The 16,321-nt window shown below is 51.0% G+C and overlaps 1 protein-coding gene across 1 annotated transcript in view; it reads right to left on the bottom strand.

Annotated features, from left to right (window-relative positions):
- The window catches only part of SH3BGR (SH3 domain binding glutamate rich protein), a 30,784-nt gene extending 27,851 nt beyond the window's left edge, over positions 1–2,933 (bottom strand). The window contains exon 1 of the mRNA XM_028504483.2: positions 2,685–2,933. Coding sequence (XP_028360284.1) covers positions 2,685–2,918 — 234 coding nt within the window. The 5' untranslated portion in view covers positions 2,919–2,933. The remainder of the gene's footprint in view (positions 1–2,684) is intronic.
- Positions 2,934–16,321: the final 13,388 nt, after the last annotated feature.

Below are 16,321 nucleotides of genomic sequence, written 5' to 3'. Positions count from 1 at the left end.
CCGGGGTCTCTCCACCCAAAGCCCACCGTGAAAACCTCGCTTTCACACCCACTGTTACAGTGGAGCCATAACGCCCAGGGCACAGCTGTAACCCCTCATAAAGAGATGCAGTCTGGTTCTTCCTCTTACGTGTATCTCACTCATCCCACAAATGCCTGGCTGCCCCTGTTGACTAGGTCAGCGGCGCGAATTTGTTTTTGAAGTACACAGGGTAAGGAGTAAAGTGTTTCCAGACCAGCACCACCCACACAGCCTGAGTCGCAGAATCTGCCCTGAGGTCCTCCTCCTACAGAGAAGCTTCTGGGTGAAACACCCCCACCCAGGAAAAGTCGTCGGAACCGACACCACAGAAATGGTCTATTCTCTTTCTTTAGGACAGGACTGAAATTCTTCCATTTATGTGGCTTTGGATGATGCTTATAAAAATAATCATCATACGAACCGAAGCATCACAGTCAGGTTCGATTCCCAGTCAGGGCACATGCCTGGGTTGCAGGCCACGGCCCCCAGCAACCACATATTGATGTTTTTCTCTCTCTCTCTCTCTCTCTCTCTCTCTCTCCCCCCTCCCTCCCCTCTCTAAAAATAAATAAATAAAATCTTAAAAAATAAATAAAACGGTGTTCTACAATCAGTATGTAGAAATTTTTTTTAAAAATTAAAAAAATAAAAATAGTCATCATATCCCTGGCTGGCGTAGCTCAGTGGATTGAGCACGGGCTGGGAACCAAAGTGTCCCAGGTTCAATACCCAGCCAGGGTACATTCCTGGGTTACAGGCCAGAACCCCCAGCAACCGCACATTGATGTTTCTCTCTCTCTCTCTCCCTCTCTCTCTCTCTCTCTCTCCCTCCCTTCCATCTCTAAAAATAAATAAATAAAATCTTTAAAAAAATAGTCATCATAGACTCAGATCTACTCATGTTAATGAATAATTAATAATATGGATTATTGTTAACTAACAATTATAATAACTAATACTTACAACAATAAAATATTAACTAACCAGAGCTAATAATTACAACATTAATAATTACGCGACTTGTTAATAACTGATTCAGCCCCTGACACCCTGCCAGGCCCCCTGTCGGACAAGTATGATTTGTATCCTCATTTATAGATAAGGAAATTGAGGCTTGGCAAGGTGAAACAACCTTTCCAAGGTCACAGGGTCCCAAGCGTCACCAAACTTTTGCTTAGGGAGTTAACGTGGCTTTCCCAAGGCCCTGGAGCAGACGGTGCCCGTCCCGATGCTCCGAGGCTACCTAATTCAAGGCATGTAGGGCAGCACGCGATCCCTCCAAAACCCATCAGTTTATTCGTTGTCTCCGGAAGGATGCACGGGCCCATTCTGACCTGGTCTGCAGAACATGCAGAAGATGGGCAGGTGAGTGGTGATGTTCCCAGCCATGAGCATCGACAGCGTATTTAAAACCCACAAAAACCATTTTCCTCCAAAGTTATTTTTATCTAACTAACCCAACAACGTGCGCCCCTTGCAGGTCAGCTCACAGTTTCCGAGGTCATCGACAACCACGAAACATTTCGCAGAGTTGTCCATTTGGAATGTCTCCTCAACTGTTTTCTGTTAGAAGATGTTCTAGAAATCACTAGCCGTTGCCGATCCGTGGGGCTCAGAACCGACAGGCGGGCTCCTTTCTCTCGCCTTCCCCGCTCCCTCTCCCTCCCTCTCCGGAATCCTCCGCGCGCACTAGGAGCGCGCACTAGGAGCGCGCACTAGGAGCGGGGCCTTCCGTAGCGGCCGCTGGCGCTGTTCCCACCAGCGCCTCACCTAGACCATCGTCCCTGACTCAGTGACTGCTGAAACCCTAGCTGTCACCCGAGCCCATCCAGGACCTGGATATAAAAGGAAACAGCCCCCTCCCTGGTCTCCAGCTCTCAGGATTAATTCAACTGTTTTCTCTCCGCAGCCTCCCAAGCTCCTGCTAAAATGCGGGTCCAAATGTCGGTACCGAAGCCGGGATCATCCCTCCATTACCCGCGTCTCCGAAGGCAGGTCTCTGGCGCCCGGAATGAAGGCTGGGATTGGACAGGCGGAGGGCTGATTCCCAGCCTGGTCCCAGGGAGAGCGCTGCTCTGGGGTCGGCGTTCAGTGCCTATTTTCGGTCTGTTTGGATTCCTGGAGAATTTAAAACTGTGGCCTTAGGGATGTTTGTTCTTGTCACTGTGACATCATTTTCCTCAAATAATAGTATTACACTTTTGGTAGGGTTACACTGCACACACAAGGAATTACACCCAGGAGTCGTTTTAGTCTTCTAGCTCCAAATACTGTTAAACAACTCTCCTTTCTTTGCAACTTTTACCTAAATCCTGCAGAATGAATGGCAAAAACACTCCACCAAAAAAAAAAAAAAAAAGACCTTCGGTCCCATAATATATGCAACACAATAGGACACAAGTCACTTGTTAAGAAGTCTAGAGTCAAACACACCCCCTTCCTCGTGTCTCCTCTCACACCCAGCTTACACACCTCCTCAGCACCGGGGAAACACACGCAGAAAGCAAGGGCGCGCAGGCTCGCTGCAGAGCCGCCGTTTACTTACACACACTCCTCAAAAAGACATTTAAAGCCAGCGCTGGGCCATCCCCGCTCCTTTCCGAGGCTGCGCCACTCGGAAAACAGCCTAGGACGAAAGCCCGCAAACTCCAACAGACACCTACCGCTATGGACCCAGAAGATGTGGCAACAAACACTTTGATAACCATTTTGATAGTCGGGCAGAGGACTCCCCCCAACACACCCCTGAGAAGGCACGCGGCGCCAGACAAATCCTGACAGCGGGACAGCCCAGCGTGCGCCGGGCGGGCGGGGCTGGCGCGGCCCAGCGCTCCTCTGAGCTCCTGCCCCTCCCGCTGCAACTTAAGGTCTGCCTCTCCCGGGAGCAGCCCAGGCATCTTGGACCGTCCTTTCCATTGGCCCGGGAATATTTGGGGACCTGTCAGGAAGATTTTTGATTGGTCGATAAAAGCAGTCCCTGGACCCTTTCCCTTACCACTTCAAATGCCCGACAACAGTCCCTAAAAGGCGAGGCTGCGCCGCGCACCAATCAGAGCCCTGCGCAGGGATGCCTTGGGCTGGAGGCAGGCGGGGCGCCCAGCGGAGGCGACAGGAAGGGGGGAGGCGGTCTTTGGGGAAAGGCCCGGGACGCACCGACTGAACCTCAAGAAGAGGCTGTGTTTACAGGGCTTCTGGCAAACCACGGGCAGGGTCCAAAGAGTCACAAAGGCCTTGAAATAAATGAAGAGCGGCTTCCTTCCTCTATAGTTTCCTGGCGGCCCAAAAAGAAAAATCAGTGAACCGTCATACAATAGATTCCTTTATGAGTGGCCTATTTCCACTTTCTCATTGACCACCTGTTTCTGTTTAAAGAACAGAAACTGACGGGTCGTGGGTGGGTAATGTTTCAATGACACCCATTAGTGCAAAGCCTTCAGCGAGCAAATTGTCTCACTATGTTGGGGCGGGGGAGGAGGGGTGTTAACTGATCTGTTTGTCACAGGCTCTATGCATCTTATTTATATCATTTGAATTATGTTCAAAGTTGGAGGAATTCAAAATCTAGTCAGAAGCCCCAGTGCTAGTCGCCAACTCTTCCGATGGGTTGCAACATCAAGATCAAGGGCATGAGGGGCAAAGGCCCCTCTGGGGATATCCAGTCCTCTTAGATACTTGAGTCTCTTATTTTTGAAGTCCCTGCTCCTCATGGCAGAGGTGGGGCCCTGGCGTCCTGGGACAGGGAGGGATGCCAGGCTTGCGCACGGCCCCTTTGCCAACGTCCTGGAGGCCTGGAGCCCTGCTACCTTCCCACCCAGGCAGGTGCCTGTGATGAGAAAGGAGGCCCCGTCCCTGCACCAGAGCTCAAATTCATTTACATCAGGACTCGAGGTTGAGATGATTCCACCAGAGAGTAACTCACAGCCTCCACAGGCCAAGTTAGCCACTCCCCAAAGTAGGCCCTGAATGGAGATGATTAATGGTGCCCCAGGTGGAAGCCACCACTAACGTCAATTTTATTTTAAAGCCCACCAAAGATCATAGGTCACTGCTGCTTTTGTCTTTTCTGTATTTTCAAACTTTCTACAGTGAATATATACAATTTTTGTCATATATTTTTCAATACCTGGGTCTTAAAAGTTTGTCACATGAGCATGTTCTTTTTCTCCAGATGTTGTTAAGAAAGCAAGAAGCAAGCCCTGGCTGGCGTAGCTCAGTGGATTGAACTCGGGCTGCGAACCAAAGTGTCGCAGGTTCGATTCCCAGCCAGGGTACATTCCAGGGCTGCAGGCCATAACCCCCAGCAACCACACATTGATGTTTCTCTCTCTCTCTCCCTCTCTCTCTCTCTCTATCTACCTATCTATCTCCCTCCCTTCTCTCTCTAAAAATAAATAAAAACTACTTCTTTAAAAAAAAAAGAAAGCAAGAAGCTGTGTGCACTTCTTGACTTTGTAAATTAGTAACATGAACTATAGCTGGATTCACCCGTGCCCTAGGGTGTGTACACCCCCTGATCATGTGAGGCAAAGCTGCCTTCAGTAAGGGAACCCCTTCCATCCACACACCCTGGGAGGAATAAAGTTCCTGCTCAAGGTAATAGCTAACAATTTTTAGGTGTTTGCCTCGGCTCCAAGTGCTTTGCATAAACCGCTCCTTCACCTGCACGAACACCCTAAAACTGGGCTCTATTACTGTGTCTACTCCCAGATGAGGACTTAGAACTGGAGATGATGGGATCAGTGAATGGTGTATCCAAGACTTGAACTAAACCCATTGATCTGCAAACCACCCCAGAAAAAGTCCTGACAGGCTACCCTCAAATTCCTAGAGCTCCCTTTTCTCACTGTGAATTACTTTTAGACGTTTATCCTTTTACTAATGCCATGAAAATGTACAAATCAGAAATGTGAAACCTCTAGCTGAAAGACCTTGTAATTTATCACAGGGATACCACTGAGCTTCAAGATAATGAACAGAAATACCAAATATGCCAAATGAATCCTAAAACAAAGCTCAGTGAGTCTCTGACTTAGAAAATGCACTTCAGAAATGAGCTGTTTAATCCAGTGGGGAGGCAGGAGGCTAATCATTGCACCTCACTAGTCCTTGATGTTTTAGTCGAATAGCAATATGTTTCTATTTGAATCCATTTAACAGAATTTTCTTTTTTCCAGCTTTAGTGAGGTATAATTGACAAAAGCTCTGCAGTATTTAAAGTGTACATCTGGACACATTGTAAAAGGAGGATCCAACCTCATTTTAACGATAAAAGTATGAGGTATGGGCTTCCGAGCTTCGCAGAGATCCCCAGACGATCTCATGGAGAAAAAAAAAAAGGAAACCAGATGCTATGTTTTGATTTACCAAACTTTATTTGTAATCTAAAACAAGAAATAAAGGCATGTTTTCATTACGTAGAATAACAGTGGTGACCTCCATAGTAACTGCAGTGAGTTGAATAACGACCCCCCCCCCCCAAAAAATTCATGTTTACCCAAAATCTGAGATTGTCACCTTACTTGCACACAGGGTCTTTGCAGATGAAAATACCTCGAGATGAAATCATCCTGGGTGTCAGGTGAACCCTAACTCCGGGAACTGATGTCCTTCTAAGAGCATAAGGCACCCCAGAGACACGGAGAAAAACACCACGTGGACACAGAGGCCAAGACAGAAGCGGTGCTGCCACAGCCAAGGACACGGGAAGCCCACCAGAGCCAAAGAGGCAGGAGGGCTCTCCCCAGAAGCCTTCAGAGGGAGCGTGGACCTCGGCTTCAGACTTCTCACCCCCAGAACTGCGGGAGAATACATGCCTGTGGTTTTAGCCACCCAGATCTGTGGAATTCGTCACAGCCACCTTAAGAAATAGAGAAGCCCTGGCTGGCGTAGCTCAGTGGATTGAGCGCGGGCTGCGAACCAAAGTGTCGCAGGTTCGATTCCCAGCCAGGGTACATGCCTGGGTTGCAGGCCACGGCCCCCAGCAACCACACATTGATGTTTCTCTCTCTCTCTTTCTCTCTGCCTTCCCTCTCTAAAAATAAATAAATAAATTTTTTTAAAAAATAAATGGATAGAGAGAAACACATGCGTACGTTTGGTTTGTAGCATAGTGGAGAAAACCACCATAAGAACTAAAAGGCACTTCTTCAACCCTGTACCCCAAGGACCTCTCTCCCTTCTGCATGAGAAGGAAGCACTCCTTCCAAAGGCAGAAACAGAGGCTATCCCCTGGAGGAAGGGGTGGTGATGGGAAGGGAATGCCTTGCCCCACCCACCCAACAAGGCTGGAATGACACAGTCTGCTTGGGTGTGTCCACTGCCCCTGTTACAGAGAAACCAGTGCAAAAAACATAGAGGGAAAATGCAATAAATCCGACTTTCCACAAATATCAAAATACACTGTGAACACAACGAAAAGGTAATTGACTGGGGGGGAACATTTGCAACGTATCTCATAGAACTGAGTTTCACGGACATCAAAAATTTTAACAAATCATTTTTACAAACATGAATAAACACCAAGTGCAAAAGTGGGCAAAAGGGCAGAACAGGCAAATCACAAAATAAGTACAAGTGGCCACTAGCCATATGGAAAAATATTTACCCTTCCTAGTGATCAAAGAAGTGAATAGAATCAAAGATGTCCATTTTTGACAATAAAACGGGCATTTCAAAAAGAAGTGAGATTATCCCCAATGTGGGTTCATGACTGAAGACATTTGCCTGTAAGGCAAACTTTTATCGCCTCCAGAAAGCCTCAACGTGTGCACATCCTTTAACCCTTCAGCTTCTCCTGTAGGAATATATCCTGAGGAAACAGGGGTGACCCCAAGATTCACCCATGAGCATACAAGGCAGCGATACAATGGGGGTAGGAATGAGGAAGAGAAGAAATAATGTAAATGTTCGTTAATACGCATTCCATCACCTAGATGGTTTTTACTTTCTTTTTAAGGTTTTACTTATTTACTTTTTTTTTAAGATTTTATTTATTTCCTTTTAGGGAGGGAAGGGAGGGAGAGGGAGAGAGGGAGAGGGAGAGGGAGAGGGAGAGGGAGGGAGGGAGGGAGAGAGAGAGAGAGAGACATCAATGTGCGGTTGCTGGGGATTATGGCCTGAAACCCAGGAATATACCCTGGTTGGGAATCGAACCTGGGACACTTTGGTTCCCAGCCCGTGCTCAATCCACCGAGCTATGCCAGCCAGGGGTGGTTTTACTTATTTACTTTTTACAGAGAGAGGACGGAAGGGAGAAAGAAAGGGAAACATCAATGTGCAAGAGATACAGTTTGGTTGCCTCTCGCACACCTCCAACTAGGAGACCCAATCGCAACCCAGGCATGTGCCCTGTCTGGGAATCAAACCTGTGGCCCCTGGGTTTGCAGGCGGGCACCCAATCCAGAGCCACACCAGCCAGGGCTGATTTTTACTTTTTCTTGGCACTTTCCCGTTTATTCTAAATTCCCTACACCAAATGTGCGTTGCTTTGTGATCAGATGTTCTTTCTCCAAAGAAATCCAACTTCATAGAGAGAGGTTAATAGGCAAAGACCAGGCATCTACACCTGCCAGTCTGGGCCCACCCCCTTCCCAGGGAACCGGGCGCCCACACCCGCGCGCCTAGCAGCCTACGGGAGCGCTGGCTCTCGGCCCCCGCCCCTCCCCGGCAGGGAACTGGACTCGATCCGGACTCGGATTCAAAACACCCGGTGCGTGGGCAAGAGCAACTGAGCGCCGGACGTAGAGCGGGATCTTCGCGCCCACGGGACATCTCACGCCGGGCCACCGACTAGGGCAGCAGGCGGCTTCCTTACAGGCGTCTGCACAACTCATCCCACTCCGCCCTCCAGGAGAAAGGAACGGCCTAACACGCCCCGTGGGCCACCAAACCCCGCGGCCGGCCGCAGAGACGCAGCCGGAGTGCGCGTGCGCGCGAACCTCACGGCCCCGCCCCCCGGCCCCTCCCCTGCGGCCCGTCCCAGGAGACCCCGCGGGCTGGTTTCCAAGGGGACGAGTCTGAGCCAGGAGGCCGGGGGGTTGGTGCTGCCTCGGGAACCAAGCAGAGCAGGTAACGGCCCCGCCGGCGCCCCCTGCTGCCCCGGTCCCGGCCGAGCCCAAACCAAAACCTCCTGCCAAAGCTTCCGGGCCTCCCGGTGTCGCCTGGCCCCGGCTCCGCTCGGCCTGGGTGCTGCGCCCGCTCTCGAGTTGGTAACGTAGCCGGGTGGTCCGGGTGGTCCGACCGGGCCCTCCCGCGCCCACGGAGTGACCGCACGCACGCCACACGCTCGCAAGACCTCGTCGCTCCGTCTGAGGTCCCGCCAGCCGCGCACACTGGCCGCCGGGGGCTTTCGGGCAGGGACTGCCCTGAGCCGGCCCGGGTACGGCCTGGGGAAGGGGCCAGGACCTTGGGCAGCCTCCGGTCACCCGGCCCTAGGGGACAATTTCACCACCTCCACCCACCCCCGCCCCCTGACTTGCAGGCTGTCACCGATATTTTTCTATGACATCTGAATCTGATCTCTTCAGTACTGCTCCTACCTATTTGCTTTTGCTTTTTTTGTTTTGTTTTGTTTTGTTTTGTTTCTCTGCTCACCTTAGTGGGGACATTTCCCCAGCCCAGCCCGTGGAACTTGGAACCCTTTCAAGTGTCTGCTGTGTTTGTCGCTCACCCGCTCAGCCTTGGAGCGCTTGTGCCAACAGTAACTTTGTTTTAGACCCGTTTTTCACTACCGAACACGGCCTTGAACATCTTCCCCTGTACACTAACTCAACTAAATGAATTCATGCAGTTTCACGGACTCAAAACCCATCTAAATGCCAGTGAGCCCTAAAAGTATATATGTCCAGCCCTGCGCCTCCCTTGAACCTCGGACACTTGTTCTCACACCTGTCCACACCCTTACTTAGATGGCTAAGGCGCCCTCAATGCCCGGCAGGTCCAGAAGAGCTCCTGACATCCCCCAAACCTGCTCCTGCCGCACCTTTACCCACTCCAGGTACCAGAAACTATTCTCCCTTTCGCCCAGACCTTGGCCCTCCTTGACTGCTGTTTTTCTTCCTCCCCACCTTCCGTCTGTCAACCCGTCCTTCCAAATGTACCCAGAATAGATGCACAGTCCTTTTCTACCAACCCCCACTGTCACCACCCTGCTCCGGGCACCATCATCAGGTGCCTGATTATTTCAGTCACCTCCTAATTGGTCTCCCTGCTTGTGCCCTCCCCCCACTCTGCCACTCGCCCCCTCCCCCGCACCCCCCCACCTTGAAGTCAGACAGCCTTATGCTATTTCCTCTTTCTCTGTTCCTTCAAGTGAGTGAGTTTAGGAAAAACTGCACGTGGATTTTATAGATAAAAATACAAGTTTTAGTACGTATTTTGAGAATTGCAACTGTAAAGACCAGGTAGACAATGCTACATAAGCACCTGACTAATCGCAGGCTAAACGTTAAAAGATGTCTGCCCCTTGGCATTCTTGGACCATAAGACAGCGTCGCTGGATGGAACTATGGCCAGAACTTTAAAACTGGCTGTTGGGAAGGATAAAATAGTCCGTGGACTTCTTCCCAGTGAGAAAAAAAAAAGTCACGTAGGAAATTGGGCTCCTTGCTCCCTACCCTTTCTTCTTTGGTTCTGTAGAGAAGCACCAAAAGAGGCCATTGAAATGGAGACAAAGGCTCTCCTCCGTGCTGATGGTTTCCATAGTGACTACCTGGGCTCCGATGCTCTCGTCTGTCAGTAGCAGACTGATGCCCTCATGGGTGTGGCAGATCCCTGCCCGGGGGGCGCTGATGGCTCCCACACACCTGTACCCTTGCCAATCTCAGACCCCCACCTCCACGTTCCCTCTTTCTCCACGGAGTGACACCCCAACTGACCGAAGGGACGCGGTAGGACTGCCGAGACTGGCAGGTCTGTGGGGCACAGCAGATGGTCACCTCCCCGTGCTCACTCAGACTGGGCCTCCCACCTGCCCCTCACGCTGTCCCTTCCTAGGGGACACCTAATGCAGCCCAGGGGGGGTCTCCTCATTCTCCAGCTTCCCCAGCCGCAAGCCTTACCTACCTTGTGCTCATGTTCCGTCCCCCTGTCCCAGGCCGCCCTGCCTTGTGACTCTGATGTCACGTACTCCAGCTTGTCAGCCCTACTCTGTCCCTCTGTCATTCAGTCTCTCTTATTCATTCTCTCACCTGTACAGTCACCTGTTCCTTCTCAACGGGCTCCTTCCTGTGGTTTTAAATATGCGCAAGTCTCCCATCACAAAAAAAGAGGAAAAGAAAAACTCCCCGGATTCTCCTTCAGCGTCCAGTTGTTGCCCGATCTCTCATCCACTTTGAAAGGCAAACTTTCTTTAAGAATTGCCCTCTTCCATACATCCATTCCTGACTCTCATTCCTCAACCCACTGGAGTCTGCCTTCCGCCCTCAACTCTATCATAAGACAAAAAACACTCACCAGACACTGCAGGCCTCACCGGGCTCATTCTCAGCAGCAGCAGCAGCAGCGCTGAAATCTGACACTGCTGCTCCCGCCTCACTTCTGACACCCAGGTCTTCCCTGCCTGCCTGCCAGCCCTCCCCAACCCTTAGCCCCTGCTCCTCCTGCCCCCACCCAGGCTCACTCCCCTCTCCTGGGGTCCTTAGTAGTGCAGTTCCTCAAAGCGCAGTGTCTCTTCTTATTATGCTGTGCCCCCATGTCCCCTATATCCTGACTTAGGCACAAATCCATGCCCACCATTTCTATGCCCTTGACCCCCAACTTCGTCCCTCCCGCTGGGCCTTCTTTTCTGAGCTAGACCACTGTGTCCACGCCAGCTCAACGGTGTTGCTGGCTGAGACTCACAGACACCTCCAACTCAACACGCACGAGGGCGGACAATCTCCCACCACCCCACCCACTGGGACCTCTCCCGTGGGAGACTGGGATTCCTCCTTGACTATTCCGTCACCCCAGCACTGGTGGGTCACCCAGCCCTGGTGACGTCTCCTGGGCATCTTTCACATTTCTGCATCGCCACTGGCTCGTCATTCCCCATCCCCGCCTCCCTTCATCCAGCCTTCTGCAACCCTCTGCCCTGGCTGCCCGCCAGCCGCTCTGTACACCAGCCGGGGTCACCTCTTCAGGAGGCAGCGCTGTCACCTCATCCCTTCCCCGGTCTGCCTCTTTCGCCTACTGCTCCCTGCCCATTGCTCTTGGATTAATGATTCATGTCATGAGCGTGCCCTCCCGGGGCCCTGCAGCTGCTCATGCCCCACACACGCACCCATGTGGAGCCCCCAGTGCTCGTTGCACCCAGCCCCGGGGGCCCCGTCCACCCACCAGGCCTTGGCGCTGTCTTCTCTCCGCATCTGCGGCGTTCTCCCTCCCTCCCCACCACTCCTCTGGGCCTACCGAGTCCCCACTGCCCCTTCAAAGCTCAGGCTGGTGCTTCTGCGGAGGACTTCCCAGGTCACTGTCTCCATCCGGTTTCTTTGCCATCTGTGTCCCCACAGAGTGGTGCCTCCTTCCTTGAACACACTTAGAATAGGCGCTGCCGGGACTGTTTTGTTACCGACACATAATCTCCACCAACAACGAGAACATTTCCGTTTGTGTTTATCAATCCCCATGACTCACACGGATTCTGGCTGATGGGGAGCCCCCAAATATGTGTGGAATGAATAAAATGACCGTGTAACATGCAAGACATATCAAATGGGTGTTATTTTAGTACAGTTTTATTAAAATAAAAAGAGTCTAATTTGTAGTGAAAATAATTAGGTCAACACTGAAAATGAACAGGAAACGCAGCCATGGACGGGGAGCTAAAACGCACACGTTTGGAAACCTGTATTTCCTTTCCCACCACTTGGTGGCAGCAGAGGCACAGTTTCCGATCAAAGTCACTGGCATGCTCAGGCTGGTGACAAATTCAAGCTTTTTATCAAAAATAAACAAAATATGTAAAATTGTTAAATGGCCAAAACCTACCTAACTTCTATATTTAAAGTTGTAGCACATGTCTGTGTTATCAAAGCTTGAGATTTCTGATAGATAGATAGATAGATAGATATGTTTAATTGAAGGGTTTTCGTGCTGGCCTGGACTTCAGAAGTCCGTTCAGCTAATGACATACATTAAACAACCGAGGACAAACAGCTCATTGCCCTGGAAGAGCTGGCGCTGTATATAACTCAGATGCCTTCCCAGAGAAGCATTCTTTTTCTTGTGCAGCACACTCCCTTTCTTCTTAATCCGTGTTCGTTCTTACACTTGTCTCCAGTATCAGAGGGACCAAGTGTTTGAAGCAAAAGTCTGGAAACACATCAATCTCAACAGTGGATATGCGTTTGAAACGGTGTCCTGAGTGCCCGAGGTCTGCGATCGTCCTCCCTCTATCACACTGCTTTCATAAGCTCAGGGAAGAGATGTTCTCGTCATGTCACACCCTGCCTTTCGTCCTGTGGGAGACCCTCACCCTGGGGGTCAAGTGGGTGTGACCTCAGGACCCCACTCGGGCCGGGCTCCTGATGGGAAGACCAAGAAATGACCCCGAGCCCTGCTTGGTCACAGGGACACAGGAGGTCCACCTGTCCCACCACCGGGGATGAACCTGATGGTCACCTGGTCAAGGTGGTGTCTGCCGGGTTTCTCCACAAGGTCACCATCTTCCCCTTCGTGTCTGTGCCAAATCCTGTTCCTTATCCAACTTCCCTTCACGGCATCCGTTGGCAGCTCCTGTTTCAGCTACTTCCACGGCAGCTGCCAAGTGGCCGTCATCCGTTTCTCCCGTTCCGTGTGCGTGTGTTCGTTGTCATCCTACCAAAAGGAGGAACTTTCTCGCTTGCTTGTTTCTATCAGTATGGACTTGCGGGCTCCTGTTTGATGGAATCGGTTCTTCTCCCAGAATCCCCCTCGTCTATTCTGACAGCCACATGTCCTGGGTTTGACCGGTGCAGGCTGCTTCAGGTTGGCTTCTGTGTCCTTTCCCGCACGGCGGCCTTACCTTGAACTTCACCTGCCCCAGGCCTGAATCACCCACTTCCACCAGGAGCCCCGATTCCCCTTCCTGGGGAGTGGCGGGCGCTCACCGGGCTCGGCGTTCCTGGGGTGTCGCGGCGTCCGGGCCTTCGCCAAGAGCAGAGGCAGGAAACGTGCACACGCAGATGGGTGTCCCGGGTCTGCGTGTGTGTCGGTAGCAACCCAACATGCCCCGTTTCAGTCCAGCACCCGGGGCTCCGTCCAGCCTTCCCCGTTTATATGGAAGCACAGCTCTTCCAGGCACGAAGAACCTTGGCCTCCAGGAGTCCGTTTACTTATCCCCTCCATTAACTCACTTGCTCTGTGTAATGAACAACCTGACCTCGCCAGCTCCCTGTCACCTTTGTCACCCCCTCACCTTCCACGAGCCTTCCCCCCACCCCTGCACCCTGCTTTCCTTTCCAACCTGCTGGGGGGCCTCCCCCACACCTTCAGGCATCCATCCAGAGTGCTACCGAGAGACCCTGCCCTGCAGTCCCTCCCACCAGCTCCCCTGCCCCTGGCCTCTTCCCGGAGGTGGCCCAGAGATGGAAGCATGAGGTGACTTCCCCAGAGCCTCTGAACTCCCCGCCTTCTTTGACTTCTTCAGATTTATAAGAGCACATCTCATTTACGGTTTCAGCCTGCTTTTAGTCTCATTCTGATTCCTGGTGTTCTTCAAACACCAAGTAGCCTGTATTCACTTCCTATTGCTGCTATTTAAAAAAAAGAAAAAAAATTACCCCAGACTCTGGCTTAAAACAACACAGTTATTCTCCTACCGCTCTGGAGGTCGGAAGTCTGAAACGTGTCTCACAGGAACTAAAACCGAGGCCCCTCCCGAAGGCTCCGGGGGAACCCCTTCCCTCACCTTCCCTCGCTGACCGACACTCCTGTGCTCAGCCTCTGGCCTGTGCCCCCGTCTTCACAGCCACAGTGAAGCGTCTCTCTCCAGCCTGTGTCCCTCCTCACAGTGCCACCTCCCACCCCCTCCTGTGCCCCTCTGCCAAACAAAGGTGTTTGTGATTGCACCAGCCCCAGGTGGGTGAGCCAGGACAATTCAGGGCCGTCTCACCTAGAGACCCAGCCACCGGCCACTCTGCAAAGTCCCTTTTGCTTTGTGAAGTAACAGGCTCTGCCCAGGGCCAGGGGTTCACGGAGTCTGGGAATGAGCATCCGGACATCGAGGGGGGTGGGAATGAATCGCGACCCCCCCCACAGCGCCAAAGGCAAGTCTTAAATCTTCTCCTGTTTTTAAGTTTTATTTTTCCGTTACAGTTGACTTTCACTATTATTTTGTATTGCTTTGGGGTATACAGCGTAGTGGTTAGACGATCGTATACTTTATAAAGTGATCACCCTGATATTTGAAGTACCTGTCAGGCACCATCTGTAGTTATTATAATTTTATTGACTGTATGCGCATTCCCTGTGCTGTGCTTTACATCCCCATGACCATTTTGTAACTACCAGTTTGTGCTTCTCAATCCCTTCGCCTGCTTCACCCACTTTCCCAAACCCTCTGGCAGCCCTCAGTCTGTTCTCTGCATCTCCAAGTCTGTTTCTGTTTTGTGTGTTCACTTATTTTATTCTTTCCATGCTGCCTATAAATGAAGTCATATGGTACTTGGTCTTTCTCTGTCTGTCTTATTTCACTTCGCATAACACCCTCTAGGTCCATCCACGCTGCCGCAAACGGTAAGATTTCGTTCCTTTTTATGGCCGAGCAAGTCTCAACTGTTAACAAATGGGATGTTAACGCCTTTGATTCTGGCAGGTGCTGAGCTGCACTGAGACATCGCTCAGAAAATGAGCGCGTCTCGGAGATGTTTACATGGCCACGCCCACGGAGATACACTTCGCTCTCTGAGTTTTTGAACAGCTGGGCGGGGTCAGCACTGCTGTCAATCACAGTTACAATGACCACGTTTCCCCCACTTCTTTAGTCTCCGCCATTCTGGTGGATGAACCTGGACTCCGTCTTAATGTCCGTGTAATCAATGCGGAGCGAGTTCGAGCGTCTCACGCGTTCCCGGCTGTCTGTGTCCCGTGACGTGCCCATCCTGTAGCACGTCCGTGCCCCCTGTGCCCGCTTCGGCTCCTTTAGTTCCTGCTGGAAATGGTTCGCCCAGGTGCTGGCGTGCCTTGTTACTCGGTGGTTTTCATCACACAAAAACGTTCAGTCTCTACGCAGCTGTTTCCACTAACTGTTTCCTTTGTGGCTCTGGGCTCGCTTTCTTACCACACTCTGTGTTTTCTTTTCAGGCTTGTTTTTAACACTTACGTTTTTAATTCTCTTATATTTATTTTGCTGTTGGAATGAAGTAAGGATTCGCTTCTGTTCTGAGTCCCAGACAGATATCCAGCCCGTTGCTCCTCCTCATTCATTAAATGCCCACTTTTCTTCACCTGTATCTTCCTCCAGGTTTCCACGATTATTTGTGAGGTCTTAACACTTTCTTTCTACGATATCCTTCTAGGTTTTTTTGCAATATATTCTTTGCTTAAAAAGAGACCAAAGCATGTCGAAAAGTACTACCCTGGGAACCTCATAAATGCTGCATTGTGAAGAGCCCTCCGCCCAGAACGCACGGCCGATCTTCCTGCACCTGTGGAGAGGTTGCTAGAGGACGACAGGTACGCCTTCATTCGCTCTGGACATTTGAGCAGGTGTTCATTCCTCGTCGGCCTTATTGCAAAAGCAGAACTGAGTGGTCCAGGAGCGTGTCTCGATCTTGGACGTTCTCATTTCTAATTCTGCAAGTCAGTGAACATGATGCACAAGTCTATTATTGTCACAGGGAGTTGTCACCTCACTGTGGTGTGCGCCAGAAAAAAGACATTGTTGGCTGGACCACATTTCCACATTTAGAACAATGGTTTTCATCGTGGGTGGTTTCTGAGCCATAACAGTGCAGGAACTACCATAAACCCAGCAGCGATAGCGACGTGCTGAAATGATGCTCCAAGCGCAGTAAGAACAGGCCGCGTTACACTGTAAACCCTGACGGTTCGAAGTGCAAACGCTGCCCGATCTGACCCGTGCCCTGCTGTAAATCTCATGGATCAAAAAGCGGCGTGCTAACCATGGGCATCAATTACGTGATTGCCAGCTTTGCTTATTTTCGAATCCCTGAAGGTAGAAAGACATTGGCCTTCTTCATAACCTCGGTGCCCGGCAGACACTAAGTAAACATTCTCTGCCTAAGATTTTAATCAATCGGTTAATTAAGAATAAGGCAGTTGGTCTAAGCCCCACATTTTTCAATGACGCGCCAGATAATCGGAAAGCCGCATGTTTTTA

The sequence above is a fragment of the Phyllostomus discolor genome, chromosome 2, assembly GCF_004126475.2.
Source record: "Phyllostomus discolor isolate MPI-MPIP mPhyDis1 chromosome 2, mPhyDis1.pri.v3, whole genome shotgun sequence".
Classification (NCBI taxonomy): domain Eukaryota; kingdom Metazoa; phylum Chordata; class Mammalia; order Chiroptera; family Phyllostomidae; genus Phyllostomus; species Phyllostomus discolor.
Note: the sequence above shows the minus strand (reverse complement) of the source record. Positions and strands in the feature narration are given on the sequence as shown.